This window comes from Danio rerio, chromosome 20 (assembly GCF_052040795.2).
Source record: "Danio rerio strain M-AB ecotype USA chromosome 20, GRCz13ab, whole genome shotgun sequence".
NCBI lineage: Eukaryota > Metazoa > Chordata > Actinopteri > Cypriniformes > Danionidae > Danio > Danio rerio.
The window spans coordinates 14,558,589-14,576,468 of NC_141040.1; the positions used below are offsets into that span (position 1 = coordinate 14,558,589).

General features: G+C 38.5%; 2 protein-coding genes across 2 annotated transcripts in view; both read right to left on the reverse strand.

The window, feature by feature from the left end:
• Nucleotides 1–17,880, reverse strand: part of LOC137488715 (uncharacterized) — a 731,364-nt gene that overhangs the window by 152,058 nt on the left and 561,426 nt on the right. The gene's annotated exons all lie outside the window — the stretch shown is intronic.
• kcnk3a (potassium channel, subfamily K, member 3a) overlaps nt 4,673–17,880 on the reverse strand; it is a 34,229-nt gene continuing 21,021 nt past the window's right edge. The window contains exon 2 of the mRNA NM_001030162.1: nt 4,673–5,562. Within this exon, the coding sequence (NP_001025333.1) occupies nt 4,673–5,562 (890 nt within the window). The remainder of the gene's footprint in view (nt 5,563–17,880) is intronic.

Below are 17,880 nucleotides of genomic sequence, written 5' to 3' on the forward strand. Positions count from 1 at the left end.
ACCACTTCCCTTGACAACCTAGCTTCCCCATGTGGTCTCCCATCCAGGAACTGACCACACACAGCCCTGCTTAGCCTCAGAGGGCAACCATGTGAGAATTGCAGAGAGAGCTAACTGCCGATAAACAGCACAGACTACAATGGAAATGTGTCGGGACCTTAAAAAGTGACAACCCATCTGCTTCCTGTTAAGAGTTCCATAATAATTGTTAAATTAATCACTGATTCTTAACAGGAAGCAGATGGTTCGTCACTTTTAGGGTCCCCGACACATTTCCATTGTAGTCTGTGCTTTTTGCAGCATGTTACTACATTATATTTGCATGTGTTGTGAGAATTTGCTTTTGAATGTCAAAATGATGAAGATGTTTTCTGCATTTGTTTTCTTAACTCGCATTTAGTTTGAACTTTCTAGGCCACTGTAGTCAACTGGATCAAGTGTGTTAAATAAAGCCAAGGGATCAAATAAAGCTGCAAAGAGTTCTCAAAAGACAAATAGTGGAGACTTTCAGTCATGTGAAAGGTGCAGATTTTAACTTATTTTAAGCGGTTTAATATTTGACTTTGGACAGTAAAGCTTAGGCTTCAGAATTATTAAAAGTAGCATTCAAGTGTACAAGTTATCACAAGAATGAAGCAAATAATGTTACTGATACATTTGTATGTATTTTTTCAAAGATCTTTTCTATTATGCAATTGTTTGGGATATCACTTATGGCCCGCTTCCACTAAAGGGTACTTTATGGGTCTGTATGCTTTTATGTCCGTTTCCCCTGTCAAAAGTTACCAAAAAATAAACCATACCATACCACTTTTTGGGTACCCTTCCCAAAGGGTACCTAGCACAACAAAGGGTATCAAAAGAGCTAGACAAATGTAATGAATGGAAATACACAGGTCTGTGCTTATAGACATATAATGTACTGCTGTACAGTAACAGGTCATTTGTTTGTTTCAGTTGTCTTCATTTTAATGGTTTCGTTTCGTGATGATTCTATGGTGTGCTTTATCTGCCTTATTTCCGCTAAAATGGGCAGGTTGTGTGATGTTTGATTCGGGGACGTTCTGTGGGCGGTGTTTGCATGACGCGCTGTGAGCTACTAGCCCGACAGTGGAAACGCGACACGATTTCGGCCTCATTTCTCAACCTCCCGGGCTATTGGCCCGGCCCGGCGTGATTAAAGCCCTGGCTCGCACTGGCCGGATAATGGAAATGCGGCTAATGATTGTGAGTGTGGGGGGCTGGGGGGCAGTGGAGAGGTTGGGGGTGGTGTCATGGATGAAAGTGTAGAGCAGGGTGGGGGAGAGGAGGGGCTCGGGGGTTTTGGGGGATCTTCATGCCGCCCCTAGCAAGATGCTGCCCTGGGCAATTACCCACATTGCCCTTTCCTAAATCCACCACTGCTCATGATAATAATGTGCATGTGATTATTGAAGTGGTCCTGACATCTGATCCTGTTAGAAATGAACAAATGCAAGAGTGACCCGCGAAAAAACAAAGGAGAAATTATTCATTCTTTCAGCAGCCTAAAACATGAACAAACTGTTCGTTAATTTCTATCATCACTTTTTGGACTATTGTGAACTCGGAATGACGAAATGACTCTCTCACAATATGTTAACGTTACATGTGCTAGTGAAGATTAAAGATGAGAGGTTTGTGCTGGCAGCATGTTTTTCTTATCATTTATGGACCTAAATAAGGCCTAAATGTATATTTTGGGTATTTTTTATTTGTACTTATTTGTAACATTTAGTGACTGTAAATCTCTATATGTTCATAAATGTTTTATTTATTTATTTTTTATAAATAATCGCAGATGTTACAGTAGGCTTTTTTTGCATAATCACTGATCTGTAGCTATTCAATGAAATGATATGTGAACTAGCGAGAGGGCAACTTTCTGTCATACACCATGCATACTAAAAGGGTACCATTGGTACCCTTTGGCAGTGGAAACAAGTCTGATACCGAACCATACCTTATCTCACTATACCACTTAGTGGAAACAAGACAAAAGTTGCTGCTTTTGCACATTAAACGACAGACTATTGACTGGCAGTCACATACAAAACATTATTTCACAAATGGAAGAATACCTGACAACTCCGTGTTGATTCTAACAAGCAAAGAAGTAACAAGAGCACAAATCTTTCTAAAATCAAAGAGGTGTTACAGAAGCTTCTGAGTTTGCATGTTTGATAATTTGCAAAGAAAACGAACTAGAGGAGAGTTGGGGACTCTTCCAGCTGAAATTTCTCTTGCCCTCTCAATGGCTGTAGGTCATCCCTGATATATTTTACAGTAAAACACATTTCTTATCGCACTTTGCTGTAAGACATTCACATACTTCCCTAAGCCCTTTCCCTCAGGGGGATCCCCTCTGCCAGTGAAGTGAAATAGAAAGTTTAAATGGAGAGATCCTTGACCCGTTACCATTTCAGGCTGCTTCATATACTTTAATGCATCACCACTTTGATGTCTCGACAGATTGTGTTTAATTTACCTTTATTTTACACATATCCGTGCTTTGGGCTCAACTGGAATTAGTGATGTTAGTGAGAGAGGGAAGAACATAAAAACAAAGTTGAAAGCAGGCTCTGAGTTGGAGAAAGTAACAGATATTTATATGCTTATTGTTTTTCAGGCCTCTGCAAAGCATAACTCATTTCTTAGATGTTTGATAAACCAGTTATTTGTATGGGATGTTTTGCTTTAGTTTTCTCCTTTAGAAAAATGTTATTGAAGTGGATGTCTGTCATCTTCTGTGTTGTACTGATGTATGTTACATAATCAGATTACTTTTTTCAAATAACCAGAAAAGTAACAATTACTTTTCAATTTCCAAGAAATTTTTGAGTAGCAATAGTTATCTGAGTTGTAGTTACTTTATCAGGGTGGAAATTTAGTTAGAGTGGGGTTTTGTTGTATCATTTTCTTTTATTCAGCTCACATCCAGTTCCCTGGTTTCATTTATTTATTTTTAATTCACCTTCATTAATCTACATTCTTAAATGTACATTCTCAATGTTATTCTTTTTGTACCAGCATAATCACTATATTATAGTTTAAAAAACTGGGATTTGGCTATCCCATTTCCTATATCCCTAATTACCTCAGAGATCGAACAACCACATTATGTGATTGCACTTACAGGAAAAATACCAGTTTTCTTTCAATTGCATGTGATGACCACCAGCTAGTATAAATAAAAGCAAGTCTTTATAGTTCTCATTAGAAGACTGATATTACCAGGTCTGAATTCCATTGGTTCCATGACCCGGATGGATATTTTGGGGTTTGTCCATACATCAGAGTTACCGAATTTCAGTCTTCACACCCTAACACACCCTTTGTACATTTGTCTCATCCCTTCAGAACCATATTCTAATTCAAGTGTAAGTGTAAGTGACCCTGCTCTGTCAAAGGCTGTGGCTGATTTCTACTTCTGTGGACACATCTGATCTCTGGTCAAGTACAACGATGGACTCATTCTCATTCATTCATGCACTACATTGACGATGATTGGAAGCTGCTCCAGTGACCTAAAAAATTAAATAAATAAATATAATAATCATTCATTAATCGTAATTAAGTTAAATGTTCAATTAATCAAGATTTTGATTTTAGGCCAAATCACCCAGCCCTAATTTTAGTGTGTGATAGTAGGTATATTATGTCACACTTTTCTAGTAAGGAAAGTTTCCTTTAAATTTTATATGATTAAGGCCAGCTACTATGAATAAGAGCAAGTCTTTATGGTTCTCATTAGAAGACTGACATTACCAGGTCTGAATTCCATTGATGCTATGACCCGGATGGAAGTAAGGTTTAGAGGGGTAAGTGTAATGGAGACCAGATAGTAAGAAAATCAAACAAAAAATCACTAAGTGTATGCCTGGCTTTACTGTGATCTCAATAAGTTGAGTTCTTTATTTTCCTCCATCCTACTTAGATTACTGGTTCATATTCTGCTCTGAGTGGCTAAATATAGTCCTAGAGAGGTAACATCAGCAATTTCCAAACATTGGTTGAAAATCAGGCTCAAAAATGTGTGGTGTACAACCAACGCAAGATTAAAAATTTTTGCCTGCCATGGAAAATGCTGCTGGGTTTATGTTGTGGAACCATGTTGTTGATGGCCTACAAAAATGTCATCACTAAACACACTATTTCTGTCAGAAAACAAATGTGGCACAACCCGACTAAGATTTTTGCTAATCATTCGCAAAGTTCTTATTATACATGATTTTGAATATATTATTTACTGTGATTATTTCGTAACTTCTTCAAAAAAAAGAAGGAATTCACTGTCAATGCGGTTATATCTACTCAAAACAAAACCAGAGAAGCCTGACACTTGTTGAACTTGTTGGTTTTGAAGCACCTGCAATGATTTCCTGCAGTCTGCGTGTCGCCTTTACTCCAAAACCTAAAAATAAAATAAAAAAATACAGGCCTTTAACCTGTTTTTTATTGCACGCTGCTATATCTTCGGTCCTCAAGCAGCACCTGCTGACAGGCCGCTCTCCCCCGTCTATCACTACATTACATATATTTGACTGACAGAGGATCTAAGCGGCTTAGAAGCAGCGGTTGTTTCAACCCCAAGTATAACAGTGGTTGGTTTTGTAAGGCGAAAGAGATTACATGCATTACATCCTCCAGCCCTCTAAATAGAGCTGCGACGTTTGGAGAGTCTTTGGTAATGTGCTGGGCTAAGCAGGCCTGTGTACACTGAACTGGCGGCAGAGTGCTCCTGCAAGGCACTGCACACACAGCCATTGGAGTGAAGGACATCTGAGGTCTCGCTGTGCTCCATGTAGGTGTCTGAAGTGGACAGATCGTGAGAGATAATCATGGGGATTGAGTAGCGCATCTTCTCTTGGCTTTTGTACCAAAGACAAGAGCACATGGACTGGAAATGGAGCACTTCTGCGTAGACGTTGCACAACCCCTTACCGGACCCTCCTCCGTGTCCCGCGGTAGATGAAGAAGGTGGGTCGGAAATGCAATGATTGGTTCCGGCGCCTCCGCTCTGCCTATTTCGGGACAGCAAAGTGCGCTGTTCTGCGTCACGGCGTTCATCTTCTGCATTCATGGTCATAAAACGCAGAACCACCAGGTTCAAGAAGGCTCCAATGACAGTGAGGCCTGTGAGGATGTACATGAAGCTAAAGGCTACATACTGGGGGTTGGTTTGTAAAGCGTTATCCTTCTGCAGGGCCACGTAGTCCCCAAAACCAATGGTGGTGAGTGTAATGAAGCAGTAATAGTATGCATGGAAGAAGCTCCAGTCCTCGTAGCGGGAGAAAGCCGCAGCCCCCACACACAGGGTGCTCATGCAGGATATCAAGCCAATGCACACCATGTTGGCCATGGAGACCTCTGTGTGACGGAGACCAAGACACTTTTTGAGACGGTGAAGCAGGTATTTGACGAAGGTGTTGATGCGTTCACCCAGACTTTGGAACATGACCAGGGTGAGCGGGATCCCCAGGAGAGCATAGAACATGCAGAACACCTTCCCGCCATCCGTGCTGGGGGCCGCATGACCATATCCTGGAAAATATAACAGACAACTTTTACTATTTTGGGGTTTGTCAATACATCAGTGTTACTCAACTCCAGCCTTCACTCCCCACTGCTCTGTACATTTTGTATTTGTCTTATTACTTCAAAAGCATATTCTATTTCAACCGGAAGTGTCTTTGGACAACACAGGATATTCTACCACTCAACCAGTTTGAAGGGAGTCTACGTGTTTCATTAAAATGACATTTAATATTTGATATTTCAATTTTAATTGTATTCACATACACTTAAGGCTGTGTCATTGTGCAAAGTTGTAAATTTAAAGTTCCTAGTTTGTAATTTTCCTGGTGATTTTTGGGTTAGCTTGATTTAACCAAGTAGTACATGTTCCTGGATTACCATCTATGCTGGAACAACATTCGAATCAGATATTAGCATCTATGCTGGAACAACATTCCAATCAGCCAATCAGATTTAAGGTATACGTTTGCAATTTATGTTAAATTTAAGGCTTAAAGCTATGGTTAATGTACTTCTACATCATTGATATCCATTTTAGGAATAATTGTGGTTATGCTTAGAGAATTTGGGTTAGAAATTACATTTTTGAACAGGAAGGATGTACCAGCGGAAAGCTAAATGTTATTCCTGGATCGTATCCTGCAAGCCAAAATCATGCCCACCCAATAATACCCAACAAACCTGTCAACTGGCAGTGCATTCCAGATGAGATATATCGCATTTCAGAGGGACAAACTGTTCTGAAAACTTGCGCTGTAAACAGCTGTCGACTGACTGACTGATTGATTGAATGACTACTTGACTGACCAATCGACTGACCCACCTTCCTCCTTCCCTAAACCCAACCAATAGTTTTTTAAAAGGCACAGATTGACCAACTCCTCTCTGCATGCACTGACGTACATGGTGAGCTAACTGGACAAACTGGTAACAGCGGGAAAGCTGACCATACAGAGACAAGCAATCAGCTGGCAAGCACAAAAAGGAATGGCATCATACCGCCCTGTAGCAGTCACTGTAAAGACGAAATGCAGCCCTGCGTACTCCAGGCTAAATATTTTGCGATATCCAGAAACATATATAGGACAACGTTTTCAGAATGAGCCTGTGTTGCATTAGAGTCAGCTGAGTAACGCACAAGTGTTGTATTATCTGTAGTTAACGTCTACGTCTACGTAGCGTCTACGTTAACGTGCATCTTAATCTAGTAATTTGTAAAGCTTTTGGGCACAAAAGTGTTTCTTTATTACAGTTAAACCACTGAAAATGACCACATGAAATGTTTTGACAATGTTGTTGGTTCCTTTACCGCACTTTATACATCAGAGGACCCTTGCTGTCTATGGAAGATGAGTGAGAGCTATGATAACTGTAACACAATTATGATAAGAAATTGTATATGCTCTGTTTTCTGGAATTGACTCCTCAACTTAATTTAAGTTAGGTTTAGTACAACCCGCTCTTCAAATGATGCAATGCCTCTTACCCTCCTAGAAAACCCAAAATGCTGACTCATGACTGCACTGCCAAGATCATCTCCAACCACATCAAGTTTGCTAATGACATAACAGTTCTAAGTCTAATCAACAAAAAAGATGAAACACACTACAGAGAGAAAGTGGCACAGCTGGGTGAATGGTGTGGCACTAACATACTGTCCCTCAATGTGAGAAAGACAAAGAAGGTTGTGATGAAACTCCGTTGACCACCCACCACTGACCATAGAAGCTTGATTGTGGTAGTAGTGAGCAGCACTAAATTTCTGGGGATGCACATCACACAGGATGTAACCTGAACCATGTCACTTTCCTAAAAGAAACAACAACGTCTACACTTTCTATGCCTGCTGAAAAGTCTCCTTCCACCCATCCTCACCACCTTTTACAGGGGAACCATTGAGAGTGTGCTGACCAGTACATTACTGTCTGGTGTGGAAACTGCAGTGCTGCTGACCTCAAGATGCTTCAACAGACAGAAAAGACAACTGAGAGGATTATCAGTGTCCCTTGCCTTACCATTCAAGACATTTTCCTTTCACAATGCTGCAGGAAAGCAATCAGTAATGTGCGAGACTCCACCCATGCCTTCCACAGTCTCTTCCAGCTCTTGCTATCAGAAGATGATTTAGGAATTTTAGAGCCTGCTTGGCTAGACTACTCAACTGTGTCTTTCCACAACTCCCTCAACTCAACCCCCATTCCTTAAAAACCTCAAAACAGTATGAAATTCTGAGTGTTGTGGGAGGGGGGTTTTGAAGATTCTAAGGGTCTATGCACCGCATTTACTATTAAGGGACCCCTAAACCCCTAATCCCATCACCCCCTCACACACACACACCACCACCCTGCTCTTCACTTTCGTTAGTGATATCAACAGCTCCACTACCCTCCCCCCTCACTTTCTTCCTCCATCATAAACATTAACCATTGTTAACACCTAACCATGCACGCCCCCTTCCCTTTATTTTTGTCTGTGACACCACCACCACTCCTTGCTATTCGCTTTCGTCCACGATACCAACCTAATTGTTACTTCCTGGTATAGGGCCTGAACTGGCCAGCATGACACTGTGAGTGGGTTGGACAAACCATCTGCAGAAAACACCCACTTTCCTCTCTCTGACACTGCACCAGTTTAGCACATTTGAACTATACACTTTCATACAATCATTCCATGTAACTAAAAACACTGTTTTTCTGAGTGTGCATCGCACAGGTCAGCATGTTTCTTCAGTTGTTTGTGTTGTGACCAAATGCAGCACTTTTCATCAGTTGTTTGTGTTGTGAGAATTTGCAACACGTCTGCAGTTAAACTGATGAAGATTGTTTCTTAAATTGCTTGTGTTATTTGTAATTGCATGTGTTTTCTTAAATTGTATCTCAGACTGGTTTTTTGAACATGACAATGAGTTTACTACACTCAAATGGCCTCCACGGTCACCAGATCTCATTCCAGTAGAGCATCTTTGGAATGCAGTAGAACAGGAGACTCACATCATGGATGTGCAGTCGACAAATCTGCAACAACTGCGTGATGCTATCATGTCAGTATTGACCAAAATCTCTGAGGAATATTTACAGCACCTTGCTGAGTCCATACCACGAAAGATTAAACAAGTTCTGCGGGCAAAAGGGGGTTCAACCCGGTACTAGTTATGTGTAATAGTAATAGTATCTAATAAAGTGGCCGCTGAGTGTAGTGGTGATAAAAGGTCCCTTTAAATTTAAAAATATCCATGCTTCCCCCGAACCCATTGAAGTCTTTAATTGAGATTCATCTTCCTTCTACTCACAGCGATCTTCTGTAATTGTATTTGCATTGCACTGTGATGGAGTCCAGTTGCTCTTATTATAGCAACAGCATGAATTATTTCTTTGAAAGCGGCTCAGTCGAGCCATCTGCACATGCAGGCGGCTGTTTGAAGCTCATTTTCAGGGCTCTGCTTCTCTCCCTCTATCCATTCAGCTCCTAAAATAACTTTTTTTTCTCAATTATTATTTCACCTTATCATCAAATGTGCTGCAGTCACTCCAAATCCATTAGTAGTTGAGCACATATTATAAAGGGATTGGGGATTAAATACTTAGAGAAGGTGTGAGAGTCTGTGTGTGTGATGTTGGGGGAAGGGACGCCGGCAAAATGAAGGATTAAAGATGTTTGCCATTGGTTAAATCACAATATAAAGCATGCGTATTTAGAAATAAAGTAAGAGACGATAATGACTAGGCCCACACAAAATCTGCGCCCACAGATTTCCGCAGAATGTTGACCCTGTCACTACATCTACACAGTAAAACATTCAGGATTCTGTACAATTTTATCATGTTGCCAAACACAAATCTATTAAGTTAGCTAACAGTTTTTCTCAGTCACTTTGGTGCATTTCTTACAACACTATTTACATTTGCACAATAGTTAATGCATTTCTTAAAACAATTAGTCATTTGTGCACATCCTAGTAGCAGTTTCTCATTCCTTCCAACACATTGCAGATGCTTTTGGACATGCATCAATCACTTTCATACAACTCTCTGCTATTCATAACATTATCATTTGCTTATGTCATGTCAGTCAAAATTAACTAAACTTGTTAATGTTGAATAGTCATTCCATAGAAAACTTATAGTCCTCATTTCATTACTTAAGTCATTACATACATAAATGTTGAACTAGTTGTCAAAATCTGTCTTGCAAATGTTATAAAAAAATTTAATCTTTATTTTGCTGAAAATTGCTGAACAATTACATGAATAATTTAAAGACCTGTGGATGTTGTAGGTTCAGTTCAAATATATGTACTACAATATTGTTTACAGTCGTACACAGCTCTACCCAAAGGAAGTTTATGTTTGTTGTAAATAAGAGTGTGTTTATTTTTTTGTTCAGTGCTGTGAATAAATTAGAATTGCAATGAGCATATGCAGTAAAAATGTGAAACATGCATATTCAGTATCTTGTTCTCAGATACCTCACTAAATGCAGTGATGCCCAACTTTACTGTAGTTTTCAAATGGCTGTGCAAATAGTAATTAGTGCTGTCTTGAGCATTTTCAGGAAGTGTCACCAAAATCTGACTTTTTAGTAATGAAAAAAATGTACAGAGTAAACTGTCACAATGAAAACACGACAAAGCACTTTGACTATCTTGTTTATAAACAATGGTGCCTGGACTCTGGACTTTTCATTTTGATGACACTGACACTTTGATTGACATGAATACTTGCTTTTAAAGGATGAACTATCTATTTTGAGCATTTGACATGCTTTTGCAGGTTATCATAAAGGTTTTGCAGTTTGTACTAATTGTTTTGAGAAATGCATTAACTGTTGTGCAGAAATGCACAAGTGTTATGAGAAACACACCAAAGCGACTGAGAAAAACTGCAATCACTTTTACAGATTTAGGTTGATTGAACATATGGAATTAAGTTTTTAATTCCTTATGTTAAAAAAAAAAAACTTAAAGGGGTGGTCCAGATTGTATTTTTAAGGCTTGATTGTGTTTATAAGATGCAAAGCGATGTATGCTTATGCTTCTTTGTAAAAATGTAAGTTATTTTTTCATATATCTTATTTAAATTATATATTGCTACTCACTAACATGAAAACAACTATCATATTTTCAAGTTTTTCTGAAAGCCCTCCATTAAGAGGCTCTGATTGGTCAGCTAACATAATGTGCTGTGATTTGCGAATTGGCTCCACGTCTCCAGGGGTGGGTAGAGTATAAAAAAATCTATACTCAAGTAAAAGTAAAAGTAACAATCTTAAAAGTTACTCAAATAAGAGTAAAAAAGTACCTGATGAAAAAAAATACTCAAGTAAATAGTTACTATTTACTTTTGATATATATATATATATATATATATATATATATATATATATATATATATATATATATATATATATATATACATACATGCACACACACACACACACACACACACACACACACACACATATATATATATATATATATATATATATATATATATATATATAGTCAAAATTATTCGCCCTCCTGTGATTTTATTTATTTTTTCTTTTTCAAATATTTCCCAAATGATGTTTAACAGATTCAGGAATTTTTCACAGTATTTCCTATATGATTTTTTCTGTTGTTTTATTTCAGCTAGAATACAAACAGTTTTTAATCGCTTTAAACCCATTTTAAGGGCAATATTATAAGCCCCCTTAAGCGATATTTGTTTAATTGTCTACAGACTTGCTTAATTACCTGAACTTTAATCTAAATAACCTAGCTAAGCCTTTAAATGTCACCTTAAGCTAAATGCTAGTATCTTAAACAATATCTAGTCAAATATCATGTGCTGTCATCATTCTTTTATTCATTTTCTTTTCAGCTTGGTCCCTTTATTAATCCAAGGTCTCCACAGTATAATGAACCGCCAACTTATCCAGCACTTGTTTTACGCAGCGGATGCCCTTCCAGCTGCATCTCATCTATAGAAAACATTCACACACACTCATTCCCAATAGACAATATAGCTTACCCAATTTACCTATAGTGCATGTCTTTAGACTGTAGGGAAAACCGGAGCACTCGAAAAAAAAAACTACACGAACAAGGGGAGAACATGCAAACTCCACACAGAAACGCCAACTGACCCAGCCGAGGCTCGAATCAGCAACCTTCTTGCTGTGAGGTGACAGCACTACCTACTGCGCCACCACATTGCCTTCTGTTCCATTAAACAGCTACTTGGTTATGGCAGGCCCGTATATTTGATTTAATTGGAAGTTCATGGATAACTAAAATAGCCAAATTAGTTTTCAAATAAATTTTAATATAGGATTTTGTTTAGTCTTAAAGCCTTTTTCAATGGATTAATTTCAATATTTATGATAATAAATAAGACAAATTAGCTCATATATGAGACAAATTCTGGACATTTTTTGATTTCGAACCACCGAACCCCTCCCTGGCCACAGGCCTGCATAGTTACCATTAATAAGGTTCGAATTGGGATTGGGCTTTTTTCAGGTTGGAGCTGGAATTCATATGTTGCGATGTCAATGTACAGCGTGCATCGCATTATCAAACTATTCTTGTTGACATCTTGGAGTAAAAACAGACAGAACTTGAGGCCGGGTGACCTTGTCCGATAAACTCACTGCATGCAGACAGCATGACCGTCCTTCTCGGAACCACAGATGGCCGTGGTGTGAACGCAGTATAACTTGCGAAGTAACTGTAATTCATTACTACCGACCTCTGCACGTCACCAGGAAGCAGCTCACCTCTACTAGCACACATTTTGCCGTTGTATAAATACTGTCAGTCAGTGTAACGAAGAGGACACATCTAAACCTCATGCCTGCTCTTATCTGTCACATATATAGTATTCAGGTTATAAGCATTTGTAAGTAATATGAAACATTCATGTTTCTTTCTTAAGTTCTTTATTTGAAATGTAAAATGCACAGAAAGTGGCCTCATAGAGAGACACTGCAGCAGGGCTGAAGATTGTGGCTGTTTACAGGGGTTTGACTGATAAATATGAATTTGTAGCTAAATTGTTAACAGTGCCAAAAAGCATTTCCTGTTGTTTACATAATTGTTTACATCCATGCTACAAAATATTTTGTTAACGCTAGAAATTATGCATGTAATAGATCAATTTTAACAAATAAAACTACTTACAGATTGTGGCTCACTATCCAGCTTTGTCTATTATGGTTGGAGCTGCTGCTCCTTTGAGGAGTTTATATATATATATATATATATATATATATATATATATATATATATATATATATATATATATATATATATATATATATATATATGTAAATATAAATTTTTCTGAAACAAAACTAAAATGAAATTGTAAGCACTTTTTGTGGTGTCCTTTGGAAGGAGTGGGGTGTTCTCGCAATCAGTGTGCAGCATCCACTTGGCATCAGCATCCAATCACACGACAACGGCGCCAATGCACTCACCAGCTGTTAGTGGAGTGGAGAGATAGTGATTGAGTCAATACGGTAGATGGTAATGGCCAATGTTGGGAATTTGGCCAGGACACTGGGGTTACATCCCTACTCTTTACGAAAAGTGCCATAGGGTTTTTAATGACGACAGAGAGTTAGGACCTCAGTTTAACGTCTCATCCGAAAACTGGCGCTCAATGACAGTATAGTGTCCCTTTCACTATACTGGGCAATTAGGGCTCACACAGACTACAGGTTGAGCGTTCCCTGCTGGCCTCACTAACACCACTTCCAACTGCTTCCTAGATTTCCCATGTGGTCTCCCATCCAGGTACTGATCAGGCTCAGCTCTGCTTAGCTTCAGTAAGTAACCGGTCTTAGGCTGCAGGGTGACATGTCTGTGTAATGGCCTATGTGTGTGTTTGTGTTTGTGACATATCAGGACACAAATCTGTATAATGACATGGGTATGACACAGGTATTACAAAAAGGAGGTGAAATATGAGGACATTGGTGACGTCCTCGTTTCTCAAAAAGCTTATAAATTACACAGGGTGAGTTTAATCAGAGAGTAAAGCTGCACACAGTATCCTGTGATGGTTGGGTTTAGGGGTAGGGTGGGGTGAGGGCAATACAATATAAGGTGTGTGTGTGTGTGTGTTTGTGTGTGTGTGTGTGTGTGTGTGTGTGTGTGTGTGTGTGTGTGTGTGTGTGTGTGTGTGTTTTGTATTCCTTATTTTTGAGGACATTTATGTCAACACCAATAAATGATGACCTTGTGAAAACATTTATTTTTTATTTCTTGGTCTCATGAGGATAACGACTTATATATCACACAGAACTAAGTATTTTGAAAATGTAAAAATGCAGATTGTTTACATTTACATTTACATTTAGTCATTTAGCAGATGCTTTTATCCAAAGAAACTTACAAATGAGGACAAGGAAGCAACTTACACAACTATAAGAGCAACAATGAATAAGTGCTATAGGCAAGTTTCAGGTCTGTAAAGTCTAAGAAGGAAAGTATTAGTACTTTTTTTTTGGGTACAGTTAGTGTGATATCCAGAGAGGCAATTACAGATTAGGAAGTAAAGTGGAGACTAAATAGTTGAGTTTTTAGTCGTTTCTTTAAAATAGAGAGTGACTCTGCTGTTCTGATGCAGTTAGGGAGTTCATTCCACCAACTGGGCAGATTGAGCGTGAGCGAAAGTGATTTCTTCCCTCTTTGGGATGAAACCACAAGGCGACGTTCATTCACAGAACGCAAGTTTCTGGAGGGCACATAGATCTGGAGAAGTGAGAGCAGATAAGAAAGGCAAACATCAGAGCTTTAAATTTGATGCGAGCAGCAACTGGCAGCCAGTGCAAACGGACTAGCAGCGGAGTGACATGTGCTCGTTTAGGTTCATTGAAGACCACTCGTGCTGCTGCGTTCTGGAGCAGCTGAAGAGGCTTGATAGAGTTAGCTGGAAGCCCAGCTAGTAGAGATTTGCAGTAATCCAGTTTGGAGAGAACAAGAGCTTGAACAAGGAGTTGAGCTGCCTGTTCAGATAAGAAGGGTCGGATCTTTCTGATGTTATTTCTGATGTTTCCTTGTTTCTTTTTAAGGTTGAGTTTAGAACATAATTTACAGTTTGTTCTATATTTTATTTGTTTATTTTCTTTCGGCTTTCTTTCGGGTCGCCACAGCGGAATAAACCGCCAACTATTTCTGCATATGTTTTACGTGGCTGATGCCTTTCCAGCTGCAACCCAGTACTGGGAAAAACCTATACACTCTCTCATACTCTACAACGAGGCTAGTTTATTTAATTCACATATAGCGCACTACAGCACATGTCTTTGAACTGGTGGGGGAAACAAGATCACTTGGACGAAAGGCATACCAACACTGGTCAAACATGCAAACTCCACATAGAAATGCCAACTGGTCCAGCTAGGACTCGACAGCTCAGCAGCCTTTTTGCTGTGAGGCAACAATGCTATCCACTGAGCCACGGTGCCACCTTCCATATTTTATACAAAAAGAAAAATCAATATGTCTATGAAAAGTCCCCAAAAAGAGAGCTGTACAAATGTGTGTTTGCGAGTGTGTGTGCATGTGTGTTTGTGTGTGTATGTGCGTGTGTGTGTCTCTTTGATAAAAGCAGATCAAAGGCTGATCTGGGATGCATCCACCTTTATTAAAGAATGACATCACTGTCAGCTCACCAGGCCTACATCTAGGGTTGATGAAAACATTAATAATCAGATTACCATATGCCATACATAACACTGCTTTATAATCTGCACTGATGTCGCAGTCTTATATATGCAGTGTTAAGAACCTCATCTTTATGATCCTTTGTAGTTAGTGGTACAATGCTAAATATAATTTTAAGTAGTAAATAAGTAGTAAATAAAGTTTATTAAAACATCCTATTCGGTGGCACAGTGGCTCAGTGGTTAGCACAGTCTCCTCACAGCAAGAAGGTTGCTGGTTTGCGTCCCAGCTGGGCCAGTTGACGCTTCTGTGTGGAGATGCATGTTCTCCCCTTTTTAGTGTGGGTTTCCTCCAGGTGCTCTAATTTACCCCCCAGTCTACCAGTTTCTGTCAGTTTTATTTTTATTGTCATCTTTTTTATAACCTTTATGAAAAACACAAATTGTATAATACATTTTTCTATATTACAAATGTTATATATCACAAAGGATATGCATAATGATATATATTTATACAACAGTTCTGTCTTGTTCTTGAATCTGATTGGCTGATAGCTGTGCAATATTCTGCATTAAAAGCACTCTTACAGCCTCTTCACTCTTGTGTATTACTCCGCCACATAGAGTGACAGCAGATCAATAGACTCACTACAGTTTGACAAATATTGCTGCTGTTTGAAAACATAATGTACTTTTAAGGCATTTTAGCAAAGTATGTACTTGGTTGGATTGCAACTAAGCAGTTTATTAATAAGAATAGTGTCTATTTAAATTTTTATAATTTTAAAGATACATCGCATCAGCGCCCATCAGCCTGTCATACTGAGCAGAGCAAAGACGGTTGATGTTGTCCATCCACAAGATGGCAATAGAGACCGCATGATAACCCTTAGAGGAGAAAAACTCAGAGTTCAGCTTATCAAATCATGAGATCAGATCTCTCTCTCTTTTGAAAGTTGTAGTGCTGTATTTATACCATGTTAAGCTGGTAGGGTTTGCTTTGCTTGGCTTTTTTAGGTTTAATAATTGTGATCTCTCGATTGCAACAGAGAAATACTGGGAAATGTCTCTATATTGAAGGCATTTCATGCCATGTAACCTTATAATTTTTAAATGTCAGCAAAATCACCTGTTTTGTCATTAGACATTATGCTAGATAATCATTCAAATACTAGCTCTAAAGTGGCGTTGGTAAAGTAGCAATATTTCTGCTGTTCTGAGGTCAGCTGCAGATGTGAATGAATGACAGAAAAAGTTGCTCTTAGAAAAGGGCTTGAGACTTCCTTTGTTTTAATTTAACTTTATATGCATGATTATGCCGTCGAACTTTTGTATAAATGCAATATCACACTCGTATTAGTGCAATGTGGCTGTATATGGTCACTGGTAAGAAACTAAGGTACTCTGCCTGTGGCCTCCCACCAGTGGCGCCCCCAGAAAATTTTCATAGGGGTGGCCAGAAGAAGCCACAGCAAATCTTGGGGTGGCACACAAAAAAAAAATGAATTCAGTGTAATGTTATATTTTTGTTTCTGGTAAATTAAATAATGTGATTTTAATTAATTTAAATAATTAGTCTTACAATATCGCAATTTATTCCTTGAAATAATTCAGCAAGTACATGTGCAAACCAAATAAAAATCAATATTTAGTTTAAAAACACTTTTCATATATAGAAATAACTTTTCAGTTATTTTTCACATACATTTATTGTACAGCATACAGTATATGCCATGTCTAAAATTAATTGAGATTGAGTTAAATAATAAAACAAATGAACAAACTGAACAAAAGGCATTACTATATATATACACACACACTCACTATACAGACCCTAATAATATAATCTATATCCCTTTTTGAGCCACTTTATTAATGCAGCTTCTTCTATTGATGTACCTTAAGGTAAATATTACATAGCCATTACTGTCTATTGAAGGTGTGTGTGTGTGTGTGTGTGTGTGTGTGTGTGTGTGTGTGTGTGTGTGTGTGTGTGTGTGTGTGTGTGTGTGTGTGTGTGTGTGTGTGTGTGTGCGCTGTCAATGACGATCAGGGAGGGCAGTGGTGGTTCTAGTTTAGACGACACCCTGGGTGAACCACCCCATATACCCACCCTCCCTAAATAGTTAAATTTATTTTTCAATAAATATAAAAATTTACTTATATTTATTTTAAATAAATACAATTAATGTTAATATTATTATTATTCTAAATAAACAACAGACATCAATCCTAAATGTTACTGGAAAACAATGTAACAGAGTGATATGCTAAGATCACTTATAGGGAACCTTTTGCATGAATATTAGTTATGACAATTCTATAGAATACAAAAATATGTGTTTTATCTGTGGTCTTAGACCCGAATTATGGCCAAGAAAAAATGTTATGAAGTCTTACGTCCCTGACTCTTTATCCCTCCTTTCTGCTTTATAGACATGCTTAGTGAAAGTATCATCATATATAAACTTTAGTTTTGTCGACTTTCAAAACTAAACACCTGACACCTCTTCACAAAAGGCTTTCTCCGGTTTCACGGCGCATGAGCGGCGCGTTTTTTATCAGCGTGCATGTAAACAACCGGGATTCACACACGAGCGCGTGAGCCACACGGGAATGGTTTTCTGCACGCACGCGTCAGTTTGCTTTCACCAAAAAGATGAGAAC